Genomic DNA, 18,717 nt, shown 5'->3' with positions numbered 1-18,717 from the left:
CATTTTGTGCTGGCCGTGGACCCTGGGCCATCTGTGTCCCTGAGCTCTTAGTTCCCGTGGCTCCATCTCTGACCTGGTGGGGGACCGAGCCCTGGGTGCACCCCAAGCTAGAATGGTGCTAGAAAGCCTGGTCCCTCTGCTGCTGGCTGTCGTTTCCCATCTCTGAGGCAGGCCCTGGCCCAGGGCCCAGCTTTCCTTCCACACCTTCCAGGGGAAGAGCGGGGCTCTGCAATACGACTCACTAGCTGCCACCCCGGGAAAGTCCTTACTGGACTGAGGCGCTGGGGGCTTATTTATAAAGCGCGACTAATGCTGTTCAAGGTCAGCCGGGCACAGACACAGGCAGGGCGCGCTCGAGGAGCCCGAGCAGTGAAGCTGCCCGGCACAGAGGGATCCGAGGTCCCGGAGCCCAGGAGGCCTTTTGCTCTGGCACAGGCACCCCTGCCTCGCAGGCCACCGACGCCTTCGCGTTCTGAGCAGGCATGCCACCAAAGCCACCTGGAAAGCTGGGACACCAGCTCCTGGACGGCCTGGTTCCAGGGGCTGTTAGCACATCAGGAAGCAAGTTCTGAGGGCCAGCACCTGGGCACTGCGTGCCCTCCCACAGACAGGAAGGGTCCCGTCACCGACCACCGTTCCAGAACAAACCAGGTCAGGGACTATGATGTGAAGGGTGGTCCTGCCTTAGAGGGTACAGACCACAGGACTGTGACCAAGACGCCAGGCCAGGAGCTCTAAGGAAGCAGAGGCTGGGGCCGCGGTTCCCCTCCGCCACGACCCGCTTTCCATGGCCTCAGTTACCCAGGGTCAACAGTGGAAAATTCTAGAAATAAACAATTCAGGAAGTCCAAATGACTTTTATTATAGTGTATTATAATTATGTGGGTTTTTTGAGTAGCTATTATTAATTTCTTGCTGGGTCTAATTTATAAATTAGACTCTATCATAGGTCTGCATAAGAAAAACCGTACACACTGGTGTTCAGAAGGATCTGTCATGTAGGGCGTCCTCATAATGGCTTGGAACTCGCCCCAGAAGGATAAAGGGGAAACTGACTAGATGGTCACTTTTGTTTTACACACACACACACACGCACACACACACACACACACACACCCCAAAGCAGCACTGGAGGAGTAAACAGAAAAATGAAGAAGAAGCTGGCAGCAGAAGCTGGCTCTGTCCCCTTCCCAGGCAACCCAGCCCCACTGCGGTTTCCCCACTCCCAGCTGTCCTCGGGGTCTCAGTATCTAAACACCACGACTTGGTCTCGGTGGGCTGCCAAGAACAAGGGTGATGTGAGCAGCCCGCAGTGGGCTTGTTCCCAGGGGCAGAGCCCTGACCTCCAAGTCGAGGCGCAAACTGCCGAGCCCTTCCTGCCAGGCCTGGGGACGCTGGGCTTCCTACTGCAACTCTCCAGTGCCACTGGAGGTTCAGGGATGTGACGCAGGCTCAACCATGACACACCTTTGTGTATTAGAGATGACCAACGTCCACGGGGAGACCCAGTTCCAAAGGCATGTGAGCTCCATGCAAGAAGAAATCAAACTCAGTGGAGAGACACAGAACTTAGTAATATTTAGGAATCATACAATTCACACTTGCTCACTTGGGAGCTCAACGTTCCTAAGCCTGTGATGATGGAAATTTGGAGATGAATTTTGTGAGCCAGACAGGCAGGAGAGCAGGGTAATTAAGAAGGGAGATGGGAGTCAAAGCAGACCAGTTCAAATCCACAAATCCAATTACAGCTGTGGGAGCCTGAGCAGAATATTCAAGCTCTCTCTAACTTAGATTTTTTAAAAGGGAGGGCGGTGTCTGTCACCCACTGGCCTGGCATCTCCTCTGTTTCTGTACAGGTGAAATAAACTGTCACAATGCCTGGTCCCAGCAAAGGCCAGGACCCTCCTTACTGCTCAGCCTACGACGTTAATCCCCATCCCAGCAGGAATAAAAAAGAGCTTTTAAAGAACATCCAGCAAAACCTCAGCCGACTCTTCGGCAAATTCTGGACGAGACCAAAGAGGCAAGTGAGTCGACGCAGACAAAGGCGCGGCAGTAACCGCACCCGCTTACCCCCAAGATCCCGAAGCGCTCGGCCAGGCTCCAGCCGCACAGGAAGTCGATCTCGAATTTGTGGTTGAGGATGACGATGGCGTTCTCCTTTCCGTACTTGGGGAAGGCCCTGGGGTCGGTGTAGATGGTGCACTCTGTGCCCGACCACCACTCCAGCAGCATCACCAGCTCTGGAACGAACCACAAGGACAGACGCTTACTTCGCCACCTGTGCGCTCAGCGGGCTCCTCCGGGCCAGGCCAGGAGCAGGGCACGGCCCTCCCCGCGGGGACAGAGAGCAGCTTTTATGGGGAAAGCCCCGGGTCACTTCAGACTAGACCCCAGTCCTCGGAAGGGCGTAGAAGCAGAAGGAAACATGAGCGACCACAAGTCTCCAGGGGAGAAGGGGACACTCTGGAACAGCCAGTGACGCACATCCCTGGATTAAGAGCCCTGGGGGAAAATAAAACAAATGGGACAGGAGGGAGCCACCTGCATCCACGTCCTTGTCGACAGCAGAGGCGGCGCGAGGTGATGCGCAGCATCCTGAACGTCCTGGGAAATGACCAACTGGCACACCAACAGACTACCAAGGAACACCGAGCGCCCGCGTGTCCTCTCCCGGGTGATGCGGGAGCTGCGGGGCTCAGAAGCAGCTGCGGCCCGGGAAGACGCGGGCGAGCCCGGTCGTCACCCCCAGGGCTGGCAGGAAGTGACAACGTGTCCTTCAGGAGACCTGACACGTGGGACTTCCTTTTTTAGGTGATAATGACCAAGTATATTCTTGAACGATGCCTCCGAGTGACCAGTTTCCAACCTGGTAGCCTTGGGAAAAGCCCCCGTGACGCATGTTGTCCAGAAACACTTCAGAGTGCGTGGCCGCGCCACCCCGCAAGGAACGCTAAAGCAGACTTGGGTGGGCGCTGGGGACACGAGCCTCGGTGAAGGCTGTCCCTGCCACTCACCCCTGGGCAGAAGGCTCCCTCGCCACCCCACCCACATGCACGCGAAGGCAGGTGGCGGTCCTGGGCTGCCCTGGGACCCTCCCTCCCGGAGCCTGGCCCCTGTAAGGCCTCCAGTCTGGTGTCCACAGAGGGGCACAGTGGGACTTTGGACAAGCTCACCTCACAGTGCCACAGCTCCCTAGTCGAGGATGGCACGGTCTGGTGTAGGCACATGGTGGGCACACAGAACATGGAACACAGGAAGCCCCATGGCTCTCTTTGATCAGTGTCATTAAAACCAAGTGAGAAGGCGCCCTTCCTTTTGCAGAAGCGGATGACAGATGTGACCACCTCGTCCTAGGAGTGGGGAGTGTGCCCCGCTCTGCACAGCTCTCCCACCAGGTGTCGACCTCGGCGGGATCCAGACGTGGCAAGCCAGGGAACAACCAGGTACGGCCAGCAAGGACCCCCCTCTCCCCACAGCGGGGAAGGCTTCTCCTGCTGCGGGGTCTTCTGAGAACAAGAGGGCAGGCCCCGCTCCCAGCCAGGGGAGTCGGTGACAATGCAATCGCTGGTGCCACTCGCATCTTAGGACGCCACAGGGCTCATGGGCTCACGGGACTCTCCCCTGCCTAAGCCAGCGTGCACCCCCACCAGCTGCAGGTCCCCGGCACCCTCCCCCGCCCAGCACCGTGATGACAGCAGGCGCTCTCGCTCATGCGACCAGGCGCCAGGAGGCAGGAGCTGCATCGCTGGGCTCACCCAGGGCCTGGTGCTTTTGACTTGTGGTTACCTAGTGCATGTGAGCACCCTGGGAGGGGCTGGGGGACCCAGGTCCCCAGCTCAGACCTGCTCCTGGGGATCCCTGCTTGACAGTGCAGTGATCACAAAGCAGCATGACGAGGGGAAGGAGAGCGTCTGTCAGCGATGGCCGTGGACCGTCCGCTCAGGGAGTTGCCTCCAGACCTGCTGCACCACCCCCAGTGGTGAGGCTCTGGCTTGTGTCTCAGGACCCCCTGGTCTGTGCCTCAAATAGGGGTAGCAAGTGCTGATCGAGAGGCTGTGTATCAAACAGAACTCTGCATGCAAGGTGCCCAGCGGGTTGCTGAGCATAGTAGGTGATCAATAAACAGCCAATTTTTCAACCATCCTAGGCAAGACCATTTATCACACATAGGTTCTGGGACCGCAGACGGTAGAGGGGGGATGGAGACAGAGACCCAGAGAGAGGGTGCTGCAGAGACTTCTGGACCAGGGTTGTGATTTATGACTTCACAAAGGCCACGAGAAGCCACTGGAGCATTCTTAAACAGGCACACTGCCAATTCCTATTCTGAAGCATCGGTCTGACCCAAGTGGGACAGACAGTAACAGGGAAGGCAGAAGCAGGCGAGCCAGTGAGGAGGAGGTCACGGTAACCCAGCAAGGGGATGGTGGCCGGTGGGCACCAGCAGGGACCAAATTCCTCACTCGCAGGCCAACTCTACATGGGACCCAATCTCACTGCTAAAAGAGTTTTATTTCCCTTCTTTTATATTTTTCTTTTCTTCTTTTTTAACCAGAAGGTTTCTACTGTTTTTTCTGTTCACAAACAAATACGACGATACAGTCCCATTGTAGGAGAATTCAAATGGCCCAGCGCGACAGAGCACAAGCGTGAACTTCCTCTGGGTGGCCAGGGCCGCTTTTCCCAGACTCCCTGCCTTGTGCATTCCTGGGTGGGGAGGCCCCTGGGCTGCCCGTGGGCAGCAGATGGCAGACGGCAAGTGGCTCAGCTCTGCCCCTCACACGCTGCTGCTGATCCGCTCCTGCACTGCATGGGCTTCAAGCAGCGTCCGCAGCCTCTCCTTTCCTGATTTATCACCAGCTTCTCTGACTCCCTGGCCAGGTGCTTGGCAAGATGCCCACCCCACCAATGCCAGACCCCACCAATGCCAGACCCCACCAATGCCAGATCCCTACCAATGCTAGATTCCCTCAATGTCAGATTCCCCTCAATGCCAGACCCCACCAATGCCAGATCCCCTCAGTGCCAGATCACCAACAACACTAGATGCAACAATATCCAAAACAAGTTTCAGCCCACTCCCGTGGGGCTCCCACCCCTTCCTCTCCCCTCTCCCCATTGTACATCCCTGGCCCCTCCTGCCCCCCCTGTGAACTCCTGGCTCCAGCCTCAGATGCAGGTGACAGCCTCTGGAGACCCCCTGAGCACTCCAGTTGAGCACAGGCAGTTCCTGTGACCAATGCCTTGACAGCACGTGGCTGTGTTGGCTCTCCCAGCAGCTCTGCTTCTCTGGTAGAATGAACCGAGAGCCTTCTGCCCAGACCACCCCTTCTCCAAGGCTAACCATGTGAACAGTAAGGACAGTTTGGAAGGAAGGCTTCCAGTGTGTGGCATCTACACACACACACACACACACGCTTCCTCCACAAATGAACCCAGGGGTGCTTAACTATTGAACTACATCCCAGCCCTTTCATTTTTTATTTTGAGACAGGGCCTCACTAAGTTGCTCAGGGCCTCACTGCATTTCTGAGGCTGGCCTCAAACTTGTGATCCTCCTGCCTCAGCCTCCTGAGACACTGGGATTGCAGTCATGTGCCACTATGCCCAGAAATTATCCTCACTTTAAAGATGAAGAAATGGAGATATGGGGGATCTCTCATTCTTTTTCAATATGTAAAAAAGTCATTTCAAGGTTGAAAATAGCTAAAAGGGCAATTTCACAAATTTCAACAGAAGTTGATGTTAAGGGTGTAACATGACTTCTTCAGCCATTCATCTCCTGATTAACATCTCTCCCTCTTTTTTACTGTAACTGTTTTACTATAAGAATCACCATTGAAAATATATGGTTTTAAAAATATTTGTACAAGTATTTCTCCAACTTGGATATACAAAAAAGTGGGATTGAGGACTGAAGAGTATACATATTTAAAATTGTACAGATACTTCCAAATTGTTCCTCCAAAAGAACGTTCAAATTTATACTGAGTCAACAGTGTCCCAGAGAGTCCCCTTCCTGTCGCCTGGACCCATATGCAAGCTCCTGGAAGGCCGAGCCAAGCGTAAGGCACACGCTGCGCAGATACAGACCGTTCCCGTCCATCGCACTGTGACGCCCACATCTGATTCACCTCTGCATTCCCACGTCCTTGCCCAAATATCCAGCCCGCGCTAGATACTCAAAAAGCTCTTGCCTTCAGCTGAGCGGCGACGTCCTGGCGGTGGTTCAGTTAGGTGTCCCATGTGAATACCTGCGTGCCACCTGCAAACATCTCCGCGGATTCGGGTTTCACTTACTCCCGTGCCCTCAGCCTGGGCTGCCGGGCCCTGTGGGTGCTGGGGTCCACCTCACTAATGCATTTCAGTCTGTCCTGCCCACCCTCCGCCCCGCCAGCGGTGGCAGCAGGCCTCAGAGCTGCTCTGACTCCCTTACCGCGCTGGGTTCCACCCTCCACGGTCTTTCACAGGACACGTCCTTGGGCACCTCCAGAGTAACTCAGAAAGATACCAAAGGCCATCCAGGGGTCGCTCCTGACCAGGTGTGTCAGGCAGATTTCTGTGGCTGTGACGAAACACCGGAGAGGAATCGACATACAGGAGGAAAGGCTCATTTGGTCATGGTCTTGGGCTGTGGCTCCATGGCTTGGGGCCTGTGTTGAGGCGGAACGTCCCGGTGGGAAGCATTGATGGGACAAGACCACTCACCTCGTAGTCCCTGGGAAGTGAGAGAGAGAAGGGCCAGGGCCCCAAATCCCCTTTAAGGGCATGTCCTCAGCGACCCAACCTCCCAAGAGAGCCACAGGCTGACAACCAAGCCTTTAGCAAACATTTACGGTGACATTTAAGACCCAAATGACAGCACCGGGGAAGAGGGGCCTGTGGAGCCAGGGCCCCTGGTTAGGGGAAAGTCGCTGGTCGAGAGCTACGGTCTCACTATAACCAGCACTGGGAGGCCAGGAGCCTGAGATCAACACAACCAGGGCAAGTCCAAGAGGACAGAGGCCAGGTGTTGTCCTCAGCGTTTACCTTGTCACTCAGGCATCTCTGCACGCAAGCAGTCTCTAAAAGCTACTGAGATTGTCACCTAAGAAGGACTGGAGCCACGCACAGAGAGCTGACCGAAAACAGCAATGCTGGCAATCCAAACCCTGCAGCTAATAAGACTGAGGCAGAGGGGAAGAGAGGTGCTCTGTGGGCCCCACCCAGGACCCAGGCTGCAAAGGACGGCCCTGGGGGAGGCTGGGGAGCCAGGCCGAGGGAGCGGGCCTGGAGGCGGGGGAGTGAACTCGGTGCCCGACGGCTGGCTGGAGAGACGGGGGAGGCACAAGTGTGGGCACCCAGAGGCACATACAGACCTAGCGAGTCACAGGAAACAGGACCACCAGGTGCCCACCCAGGAAGGCCACCTGGGAACGGCCAGTGCGTCCAGGTAGAGAAGGTCCACACAGCCCCGCCGACCCCCACGCTGCTCACTGGGCTATCCTGCAAGTCCAGGGCAGGCCACAGGCCCTGCTGGTCCTGGTATCCCCGGAACAGGGAAGCAAACAGGAACCTAAGGACGCCGGCCACGGAGCTGCATCTGTTGTGGCCTGGGTGCCGTCCCCACAGAGTGACTCCACGGGGGCATTTGATGACCCAGACATTCCTTCTCTGCCCAGTCTGTGACCCTGACTTTGAGAGTGATGCCAATAGCCACCGAGGCTGTCCTGGTTGGTGTGTGGTCCCTCCGGGCCCTTTCCCGGCTCCAACATGTCAGCAGCCTGAATCCCCTGCACCTGCAGGCCTCGGAGCCATCAGACAGTTCCCAGGGGCTCCTGGTGAGACTGAACCCCGTGCCCCAGGCTGGGCGCACGGCCCGGCTCCGCCAGTCAGCCACACCCCCCGGGAACTGGCGTCCTGCGTGGGGCGGCAGTGAGTCACGCGCAGGCCAGGAGCCGTCCAGCTCACCTTCCCCAGACCCCCAGCTGCTTCTTCCTGAAGAAGAAGTCTTGTGTGTTGACCTAATGTCCTTCCAGTAAGTCTCATTTTAGGGCTTACATCCTCACTACTGGTAGCCACTGAAGAACTTTGCTCCCTGGCCCAGGAAGCACCTGGGCCGTCCTCCCTCTCCTCCACCCCCTCCCCTGCGGAGGAGTCCCCCAGGTGCTTCTGCCTGAAATCACTCTCTTCCCGGCACCACCTGAGGCTGGGGACCCAACGTGCTCTTGGCACCTGCAGCACGGAAGGTGCAGGGACTGGAGCTGGTGTGGCATCTGGGGACGACTCTGGCCTGCTGTACCTGTCGTGCTGTTCTGCTTCAAATAAGTGAGAAGAAGTAGAGGGGCCAGAGGAGAAGGGGGAGGAAGAGGCTCGGGCTTTCCTGGCTGTAGAGGGAACGGCGGAGAAGGTCAGCGGCCCCTGAGTTAGCTCCTGACATCCTGTGTGAGACACTACCACACTGTGTCCCCTGTGGCAGAGGAGGACACCGAAATACAGAGAGGAGGCCAGGGCCCACCCCCACTGCCAGGACGCGGGCGTGCTGGGGCTGAGCCCAGACAGGGCCACCAGAGCCCACGGGACTCTAAGAGGTCTAGGGACACTAAAGTCATGATTACTTGGGGGGTGGGGAGGGGCAAATGAGGGGTGGAAAAGAGAGCTCGGAGCGCAAGGACCGCGTCTTGACCTCTGCAGGCCAGGGGGCAGGTCCTCATCTGCAACAGACACATACAACGCCAACTCAAAGGCCTGTTAGGCAGTCGGGTACGGTGGTGCCCGCCTGGAATCCCAGGGGCTCGGGAGGCTGAAGCAGGAGGACTGAAAGTTCTAAGCCGGTCTCAGCAACTTAGCAAGGCGCTGAGCAACGAAGTGAGACCCTGTCTCAAAATATAAAAAATAAAAAAAGCGCCGGGGGTGTTTCAGTGGTTCGGTGCCCCTGGGTTCAATCCCCGGTACCAAAGTGAAAAAAAAAAAACTTTTCCGAAGATGGAATGTGCTGAGGTCTAGACGAGGGCACCGAGCGCAGGCCTGGCTCAGAGCCAGTGCCCTGCCTTCTCCAGAGCACATGGCATAGTGGCAACGAGGGGAAAGCTGCCAAGAGCAGAGAAAGGGAAGAAATGAGAAACCTGCCCGCAGTCTGCCTCTCGACGGCCCTGAGGCCTCTAGACACGGCTGACCTGGCAGCAGCAGGACCAGGCTCCGGGATGGGGACCCTGGGTTCCACCTCCTCCCTGGAAAACCCCAAGGCTGCATCCACCCTGCAGACACGCTCCTCCCTGGCGCAGGCAGATGGGAGTGCAGGGCCCTGCCGACACGGTCACCCCAGCCCAGGGTCTGCCTCCTCTCCCCTCCGCCGCCGAGCTGCTAGGAGAAGTGCCAGGAGGAATTCTGCCAAAACCGAGGATGCCAAGACCCTGCAGCGAGCGCCCAGGTGCCTCCGGCTGTTGACCGAGCCCTGAAGAGCTGGGAGTCCCTCGTGGGAACGCCCCTCCTCTGCCAGCCTCCCGTCAGACACGAGCCGCACCCGGGATGCCACCTTCATCCTTCACCTCACCCCACCAGTGACAAGACTGGCAGCTAATGGTGACGAGTACCTGGAGCTGCGCAGTGGTAGTAGCTTTAAACCACAATAATTAGGTTGGGAAGTAAACAACCCTCTCTTCCTCAAAAGCCTCAGTGCAGAAGCGCAACAGGGAAGGTCCTGGTGCCTGAACCCAAGAGCGTTTCCTGGGAGCAACGCCAGAGGGAAACGTGTCCCCGCATCTCTCCAAGGCCTGGAAGGCCTGTGCGCCCTTGCCACACCTGGAGGTCAGTCTGCAAACGGCAGGCCTCCACTGGGCCCTTGGGGCCTTGCACACAACTGAAAGCACCACGTCAGACAATTAACAGAAGCCCAGCGACAGGCAGGCTTGGCTCCAGTTCTCACCACAGGTGTGAGGGTCTGTCCCAGGTGAGCCTCGGATGCTGCCAGCTCCAAACCCGGCTGGGGACCCCCAAGGCTACCTCACCCAGGCTCCCGCTCACCACGCCCTCCCTCTCCAGCCCCGGGCCTCCCTCCCCACCCCGGCCTGGCCTCCAATCCCCACACACCCCCAGACTTCCACCCAGCCGCCTTGGGATCTCAGCCCACGCAGCCGCTGGGTCTTCCTGAGCTGCACGGTCGCTTCACTTGGACCCTTGCTGACATTAGATGTGTTTTCTCCATAATCCCATTTTAACGCTTTCTGTGATGCCCAACTGGAGCCCAGGTGTGTCTGTGACATTCCCATCCCCATCCCAGAATCTCCCGAGGGGCTGCATTTCCCACCTATCTGCCCAGATCCCGGAGTGGAGCCAAGATTCTGCTCCGAGGGGGATGGAGTTTCTGCCTGAGGTCTTGGAGGCTCCTCCTGGCTTCTCTTCGCTATGGTCAGATAATTTTCCGTGTTCTGGAGAACCAGCAGGTCTTGATTTGCGCTGACATATCAAGTGTCCTCAGTGGGGTGATATTGCCCCCCAAGGGGTGAGATTTGTTTCTTGGGGGAAAGATGTGGGGAAAAATCTTACTGTGTTAAAGCAGATACACACACAGCACGTAAAGAGCACGCTATCCGTCCGTGTGCTAAAGCTTCATGGGGCCACTTGAAAAAACTAGTCTAAGAAGGGTTTGCAGAGAGGGCAGCAATGGAGCGGGTGCTGAGCAGGCTTGTGGAGTGGGGCGGCCCGCCTCTGACGGAGCTGGTCTGTTGGGAGCTGACGCCACCACAAGGCCAATTCCTCTGGGTGCCTGTGAGCTTGGCACACCCATCCCGCCTCCTAGGCCCAGTGAGGGACCCAGGTCTGCGCAGGGCTTGCCGGGCAGGCAGAGGGAGGCGCTGGGCTGCCATGTGCCCACCCTGATGTGTGGAGCTGCTGCTGACAGCACGGTCAGCACACGTGAGCTCCACAGCCTGATGGTGGCAGCGTGTGGAAACGCCATGGAGGAGGACAGGGAGGGACCTGGGCAGAGAAGCAGCCTGGAGGCTCTGGGGACGTCACGGAGGCAGAGCAGGCCTCACTGCTCAGGACAGCAGGGAGGCCATGAGGTTCCAGGGGTTGGATCTGGAGTGGCCCTCACGGTCTCATGGTGGAGTGTGGTTCTGGTGCTTGGGAAGAGGCCGGATCACGAGGGCTCTGGTCTCAACTTAGAGGACTCCACTGATGGCTGAATGGACTACAGGAGGCGGGACCGAGCAGAGGAAGTGCTCCCTGGGGGTGTGCCCTGGAAGGCTGCACCTCCGTCCGGCAGCTGCCTCCCCCTCTCCCCCTCTCTCTCTCTATCTCTCTTTCTCTTTTTCTCTCTGTCTGTCTCTCTCTTTCTCTTTCTCTCTCTTTCTTTTTCTGTCTCTCTCTTTCTCTCTGTCTCTCTTTCTCTCTCTCTCTCTCTGTCTCTTTCTCTCTCCTTCCTGGTTCCATGGACTGAGCAGCTTTTCTCTGCTACACCCTTCCACCATAAACAATTGTCTTGAAGTCAGCAAACCATGGACCGAACCTCTAAAACTGTGAGTCGAATAAATCTTTTCTCTCTTCAGTTGTTTGGTCAGGTGTTCTGGTCACAGCCAGGAAAAGCTAGCCAACTGCAGTACCACACAGTCTGTCTCATAACCGAGATGGCCGCTCAGGAGTAACGGGCGGGTAGCGTATACAATGTGGACACACAGGACAAAGGATGATTTATGTTCCCGGCAGGATGGGGAAGGAAGCTGCTAGGTTTCATCACCACACTCAGAACGGTATGCAATTTAAAACTTACTTATTGTTTATTTCAGGAATTTTTCATTTAATATTTTTGGACTGCGGTTGATTGTGAATAACTGAAACCAGGGGAAGCAAAACCGCAGCCGAGGGGGCCTGGAGTGCATTGGGCCTAGAAGCAACTCAAGCTCAGTATCAGTAAGCACTGTTAGCACCCAGAGTTTGTTCCCGTCTCCCTGCTGCTTCTTATAAGGACCTTGCCCCCCACGGTGAGGCAACACTGTGTAGAGCATTTGGGAAAAACCATTGCACTCGAATCTCTCAAGAATTCATACCTAGAGAACAAGACTCGTGTGCATCCCGAATGTGGGATGGGGTACCAGACGGGGCTGCTTTTTAAAATATTTTTATTATTATCTTTTCCCAACAAATTCATGGCAAAAATTTAAAAAAAAATTTTTTTTTTAAAGAATGGAGGTTTGTTCTAAATTGAGAGACTTCAAAGACTTCAAAGACATAACAACTACACACAATGTGTGGGCTGTGTTTGAATCCTGATTTAAACACTCCAAAAGTGCAAAAGAAAAAAAAAAAAAAGGGCATTTTGGAAACAAGCAGAGAAAGCTGAGTATTACATGATATTAAGAAAATATTGTTAATTTCTATAGTTGTGATAATGACATTGTGGTTATGTTAGTGAGGAGTTCTTATTCTTTATAAAACACGTCTCATAACCCAGGGTGATGTTTCGTGACAAACATGTCGGGAATTTATAAATTTTCATCACCCAATTAATAATTCAATAACTGCCAGTAGGATAAAATATTGAAAGTTAAATGTAGGTGCTATAAATATGGGGAAATCTGGAGCTGTTCTCTGTGCACTTAGATATAGAAATTTTTTTGGAATAAAAATAATTAAAGGAATCAAGTTGCCTCTTTCATGGAAGAGGAAATCCAGCAGGCAGGAGCCCGGGACAGAGGCACTGCCGGAACACCGCAGCCTGGGATCCCAGGTCCTCCGCCACTTCCCTAGGGCAGCAAGGACAGGGACAGAGACAGACACCTGGCGAAGGGTGCCCTCGTACTGTGAAAGCCAAAGTTGTCCATGGACTTTCTTTTGTTTTTTACTTTCTGAAAGATGAAGATTAACATGCAGTTTGAAAATACCTCACATCCCAATGCTGCTGTACTTGAAGAGATTAAAAGCTCTGAAGCGCCCCCAGCCTCCCTAGGCTTGGACTCCCAACATGTGACATGGAGGCAATGTCACCTCATGGGCTGCAACACAGCCTGTGTCGGTAGTTGGCATATAGGCCACAGCGCCCGGAGCTGCTCTGTAACCACTGAGGGCTTTGGGCACCCTCTTAAATCTAACGAGCAAGGACAGGGTTGGCTAAGTGCTTTCTCTGTCCGGGAAGGGAAGACAGCAGAAATTCAAGCTTCCATTCAATGTAACAAGACCCCGAAGAGAGGCACCCCCGCTAACCGGGGTTATGAGCATGCCGCAGAGCACCTGCCGCAGGAGGCCAGCGAAAGGCCACTCTCTACCCACTCCGACCCTTGCACCTCTCCTTTCCTCCTGATCCAAATGCCACACCCCTCAAAATAAGGGCCAGCCCCCTTCCCAGAGCTGCCCCAGGCCACAGACTGGAGAGGCTCCTGGCCTGGCCTGAGCCTTCCCCAGCCTCGGGCGGTGCGCACACCTGGCCCTCGCTGGAATGCGTGCGATTTCAACTCCTGTGGTTCAGGAGCTCTGCCGACAGACAGGGCGCTCAGACCTCGCCTCTCCCCTCCCAGCGGGCAGCTGCTAACGTGTTTGGGAGAAGGGACACTTTCTGAAGCCGTGGTTCTCTGCCGAGGCTTTACCTCCCCACAGGTGAAATAACCTTGCTGAGTGTCAGGTGCAAATGATCCACTTGAAGACAGAGGTCTTCCTCCTCCAGGAAGAGACGTTCCTGAAGCTGGGTTGTGCTCTAGACATGGGTGACCCACGTGCAACCTGGAAATAGGGGCACACTCAGGTGGCTTGTCCCCTGGGGCTTAGTGGGTGGAGGCGGGGTCCTCAGTGGGGCCGTTAAGAGTGGCGCCTGCAGGGAGCAGTGGGCCTGGCCCTTCCCCGGTGTGCTCTGGCTCTCTTCCTCTCTCCGTGTGCCTCTGACCTCTTCCTCTCCCACACATTCTGGCCACTGCCATGCTACCTGGTGTGAAACCCTGCTCGGGGCTGAGCTGATGCCAGCATCAGGCCCTTGAACCTCCTCTACCGTCAGTTAAATAAACCTCTCTCCTTTATGAAACACCCAGTTTCAGATATTTAATTACAGTATTGAAAAACGGACTAATATAGACTTCAAGGAGGTTCCAGCAAAGTTCAACTGTGAGACAAATATCAAGGAACAGGGCAGAGATGTGCTAACAGAGCCGATGGTCCCGGCCTAGCCTTGGAGACCAGCTTAGTCTACAGACAAGGCACATTTGTAGGAAGAATGCACCAAGAGGAAGCAAGGCCCACTGGGTGTTCGGGAGGCAAGGTACTTCTTAGCTCCAGGCAGCGAGGCCTGAGCACCACCGGGTGGCCCGTCCGCCCCACCACACACCTCAGTCACTTCTGTCTCATGCCTTCCAGTCCCTGGTGGTGCCAGGCACCAGCCTCCCTTCCAACTCTCTGTGTTGAGATTGCAGATGTTCTCATCAACCTCCGAGTGTCACCAGATGTCACTGTGGGTGAACCTTCGGGGCAAACATGCTGATGGGCACACAGAGGCTCCAGACTGCCTTTTCGTTATTGAAAGATTGATTATTAGCTGCGTTCCTGCTTCTATGCGTACATGTTTCATAAGCTTGCTTAGCATGAGTCCATCACAGCCTGGTCAAAATGACAATCCACCAGCTTTCTTACCCTAAACACTGAGGACCATACTCTGCGATGCAGTGACTCCTCAGAGGCACGCCTGCCCTTGAGAACCCCCACATCCCTCGCAGCTCTGCCCCGGAGCTCCCTGCAGACAGCCACACAGTACGTACCCAGGAAATTCAGCGCAAGGCAAGCCCCTCCACTCACATCCCGTTTCCCTTTGCTTTTCTCTGCCTGTGGCACAGAGTCTGTAAAGCAAGGGGCGGTGGGGTGGGCGGGGTTTCTCTTTCATATTGTCCTTGTGGCTGCCCACAGGATACAGGGCAGGGTTTGCACACATTGGGCCTCAACAAATACTTGTAATTCAACAACCTGAGTCACCTGACTAGGAGAAGATTCACCAAGATCCAGTTCATGTCAAAAATCAATGAAGAGCTCGGAGCAGTGGTGCACACCTGTAATCCCAGCAGCTCAGGAGGCTGAGGTGTGAGGATGGCAAGTTCTAGGCTATCCTCAGCAACTTAGTGAGTCCTAAGCAATGAAGGGAGACCTTGTCTCAAAGTAAAGGGGCTGGGTATGTGGCATACCTGGGTTCAACCCCCAATACAAAAAAAAAAAAAAAAAAAAAAAAAAATCAATTAAGGATGGTACAGTCCTAGAGCCATCTAAAAAGTTTACTTTAAAAGCAGCATTAAAAACCAAGAAATCAATCCAATCTTTTTAAGAACATTTAAAGCAAATTTAAAATCTACATAAGAATACTTGCTTTAAGTTTTCATCTTTTAATACCTTCTCTTGCTTTCTCTCATTGGGATATAATCAGGCTTATTTTCATAACTCAAATTCATTATTCACAGAGAAAAAAACATATATTCACATAATTTTGAAAAATATTAAAAGATTAAGGGCTAAAATATATGCAATCACCAAAATAATTCTTAGGGACAGAAATGCAAAGGAGAAATTATTCTGATACTGATTTTCAAAGTTATTTCCTTCACATGGACCTGGTCCCTTGTCTCCAGTGGAAGCCCCAGAATATTTAGCTTTGCCTCTTTTCTCACACAAGACCAACTTCTGCAATAGAGGAACTCTAGTTAAGGAAGGTAGCGTACAGACCGTGTTCTGTACCTGAGCAACGAGGTCACCAGACAGATGTGAGATGTTGCCCTAATATCAGTTGTTTCTCGTGAAACTTTTTCCTGGGGTTTTTGACAAGGTAATATTTTGCTCATATTAAAGTTACTAGATAAAGTACAAGATACCTACTTCAATTCAAATGCAAGATAAATTATAAATTATTTTTTAGAAGATGTTGTATGCAATCCTAAGTGAACTACATACTAAATAATGAGCCAGGCTCTATTTGGGACAAATACTAACATATTATCCATCGCTTGCTGAAATTAAAATGTTGCTGGGTGTCCGGAAGCTTTATTTAATAAGTCTGGCAATCTGAGCCCTCATTCGCCATGGTAACAAGTACTGATGTGGCTCAGGGATGCAGATGGGGAAGAACTGAAAAAAGTCCCCACAGGGGAAGAGCCATGGACAGGTGAAGGGGGATTCCAAAAGCATCGCTTCACAAAAGCCCCAGGGTACCCACCAGATGGCATCAACACCCCAATCCACAGAGGACACATGGAAGACGATGCTTCTCCCAGGTCCCCCAGGCTCTGAGGAACACTCAGCTGCTGCCGCCCTGGAACACCTGCCGGTTAAGGGTGGCTTCCTCGTACTCTGCGGGTCTTGTGCACATGCAGAACTAGTTTCTCAGGAGCGTAACAGGTTTGAACAGTCACCTGTGCCTCGGTTCCATCCCAGCTTTACAAGGTCCATGAGAAGTAGATTTCCCGGGGCTTATCGGAGCTTGACTAGCCCAGTCGTGAAGCCAGTGAGTGGGCAGGACTGTGTTGCTAGTTGTTTAGCAGCACTGGGGCACCGAGGTCAAGAGTCAGCAGGCTTTCTAGCTGCAGACACTCCTCCCACCTGGCTGTCAGTGTGAAGGCCAAGGAGAGTGCGGCAGCATTGATCCTGCCGGACACAGGCGGCGGGCTAGGCTTGTCACACACAATAGCTCATGTTCTGATCCCCATGGTCACCTGTCGGGATTAGAATTCCTCCCTGCAGCTGGAGAAACAGGCTCACGAAGTGTGAGGGACTCGCCCCAGGGCACAGAGGTAAAGGCTCCTCTCTGATCTGTGCACGTCCCACGGTGGATCAGGATCAGGGGGCCTGGGCCGCAGCCAGCACCACACACTCGCCCTGCTTCCTCCTGCCTCCCCATCGCCACCTACCTGGGCCTCACCACCGCCCTCCTCATGCCTCATCTCCACCCAAAAGGCCAGATTCAAACCCTGAGCGCAGTTTCCAAACCTTGAGAACTTGCTTTGTGTTCAGCAAAGCGCCGTATTTTGGGCAGGCCCGTGCCCTGTCATGGCTCATCAGCTCTGAGGGGGCTTCTTGGCTCACGTGTTCACGTGCCTTACTGTTGAGGATTCACCTTGGTCTCACTGGAGCCTTTCTTTTTCCCTTCTTAGAGATACATAATGAAAATGTTCCTTACCATCCATGGCGGCTCAGAATCTGTGAAATTCAGAAATCAAAGCCAAACCAGGGCTGGGCATGGTGGTGCCCACCTGTAATCCCAATGACTGGGGAGGCTGAGGCAAGAGGATTGCAGCTTCAAGGTCAGCCTTGGCAACTCAGAGAGACTCTGTCTCAAAATAAAAAATAAAAAGAGCTGGGGATGTGACTTAGTGGTAAAGCATGCCTGGGTTCAATCCCCAGTACCAGAAAAAAACAAAACAAAAAGCAAAACCTAGCAAGCTGATGTCTTGAGACAAGCTATACCCAAGGTTCTTGTGCCTGGGAGGCTCCAGGGGTTGGGGAAGGGAGGGAGGGATGATTAAGGGTAGCACAGGGACTTTTGGGGCAGCGAGACTCTTCTGTGTGGTACTGTGGTGGGTATAGCATATGGTTTGTCAAAGGCTATAAGATGTACAACACAGTGTGTAATGTAATGTAAACCAGGGATCTTAGTGAGTAATAAGGTACCAACATTGGTTATCCATTTTAACAAATGTACCACGCTAGTGTAAGATGGGGGGAAACATGCTCGTGTGTGCATGTGCATGTATGTGTGTATGCACGTGTGTGTGCGCGCGCGCGCTTTTGCGCGCGCGCGTGTGTGTGTGTGTGTGTGTGTGTGTAGGGGAGCACATGGCCCTGTCCGTACTTTCTGATCAATTTGCTCGTAAACCTAAACAAGCTCTTAAGAAAGAAAGTCCACCAGCTGTGCCGGATGTACGCCCAGCACATGTGAGGCCCCGGGTTCCTCCTCCAGTTCCACAAAACAAACACATAAACTCTACTGATTATAAATAAACAAGGGCTGGGTGATTCGATCCTTTCTTATTCCTTCCATTAAAAAAGTGCTGAAAAACTTAAAACATGTTTCCGGCCTTGGTGGATTCTCCTGCCTCCCCTTGGGCTTTGGTCATACACCACCAGCCAGCGGAGTTCAGAGACGCCGCACCCAGAAGCAAGCAAGCCTGCAGCGCCGCCAGACCTGGGCCTTAGGGTGACCATCAGGAGCACCCAGATGTTGAGCATTCTGAATCTCGCTCCCCGCACGCACATGGTGGAGAAAGCTCAGCAACGTGCAGGCCCTCACACCGGCCATCTGGAAAAGACGGGGCTGCAGGAAAGAGTTCCCGTCACCAAGGGCAAAATTAAAGTGCCAGGCGGTCCTGGGGCCCTGACAGGCTGAGGCTCGACAGGATGGGCCATTTCCTGGATGGCGATCTGGGGCAGGTTAGCTGCTTTTCTTTCGGTGCTGTTTTCTCAACTCCCTCCTGCCACCTTCCCTCGAATGAAGGCCAGAGCTATCCATTGTCCAGGGAGGTGCATGCTCTGCCAGGATGCTGGAGACTGCCTGGCTGTGTGTTCTATCTGTCCCAAATAATATGTGGCTTTCTTCGCTCTCCTTTCTCACCTTCTTTTGGAATAATCAATTTTTCCTCTACTAATTTAGAAGTTACGCATTCTTAAAATATTACCTCAATTATCCTCCCTCATGTCTTTTACATTCTTCTGGTTTAACATTTTAATTTTCCCCTTCAATTCGACACCACAAGACTTTACATTTGCTCTATACAATGCTCA

General features: G+C 54.0%; 1 protein-coding gene across 1 annotated transcript in view; it reads right to left on the bottom strand.

The window, feature by feature from the left end:
- Positions 1 to 18,717, bottom strand: part of AGPAT4 (1-acylglycerol-3-phosphate O-acyltransferase 4) — a 110,721-nt gene that overhangs the window by 17,978 nt on the left and 74,026 nt on the right. Inside the window, exon 3 of the mRNA XM_079148628.1 lies at positions 2,077 to 2,246. Coding sequence (XP_079004754.1) covers positions 2,077 to 2,246 — 170 coding nt within the window. The remainder of the gene's footprint in view (positions 1 to 2,076; positions 2,247 to 18,717) is intronic.

The sequence above is a fragment of the Sciurus vulgaris genome (genome assembly GCF_902686455.1).
Source record: "Sciurus vulgaris genome assembly, chromosome: 7".
In the NCBI taxonomy this organism is placed as follows: Eukaryota; Metazoa; Chordata; class Mammalia; order Rodentia; family Sciuridae; genus Sciurus; species Sciurus vulgaris.
Note: the sequence above shows the minus strand (reverse complement) of the source record. Positions and strands in the feature narration are given on the sequence as shown.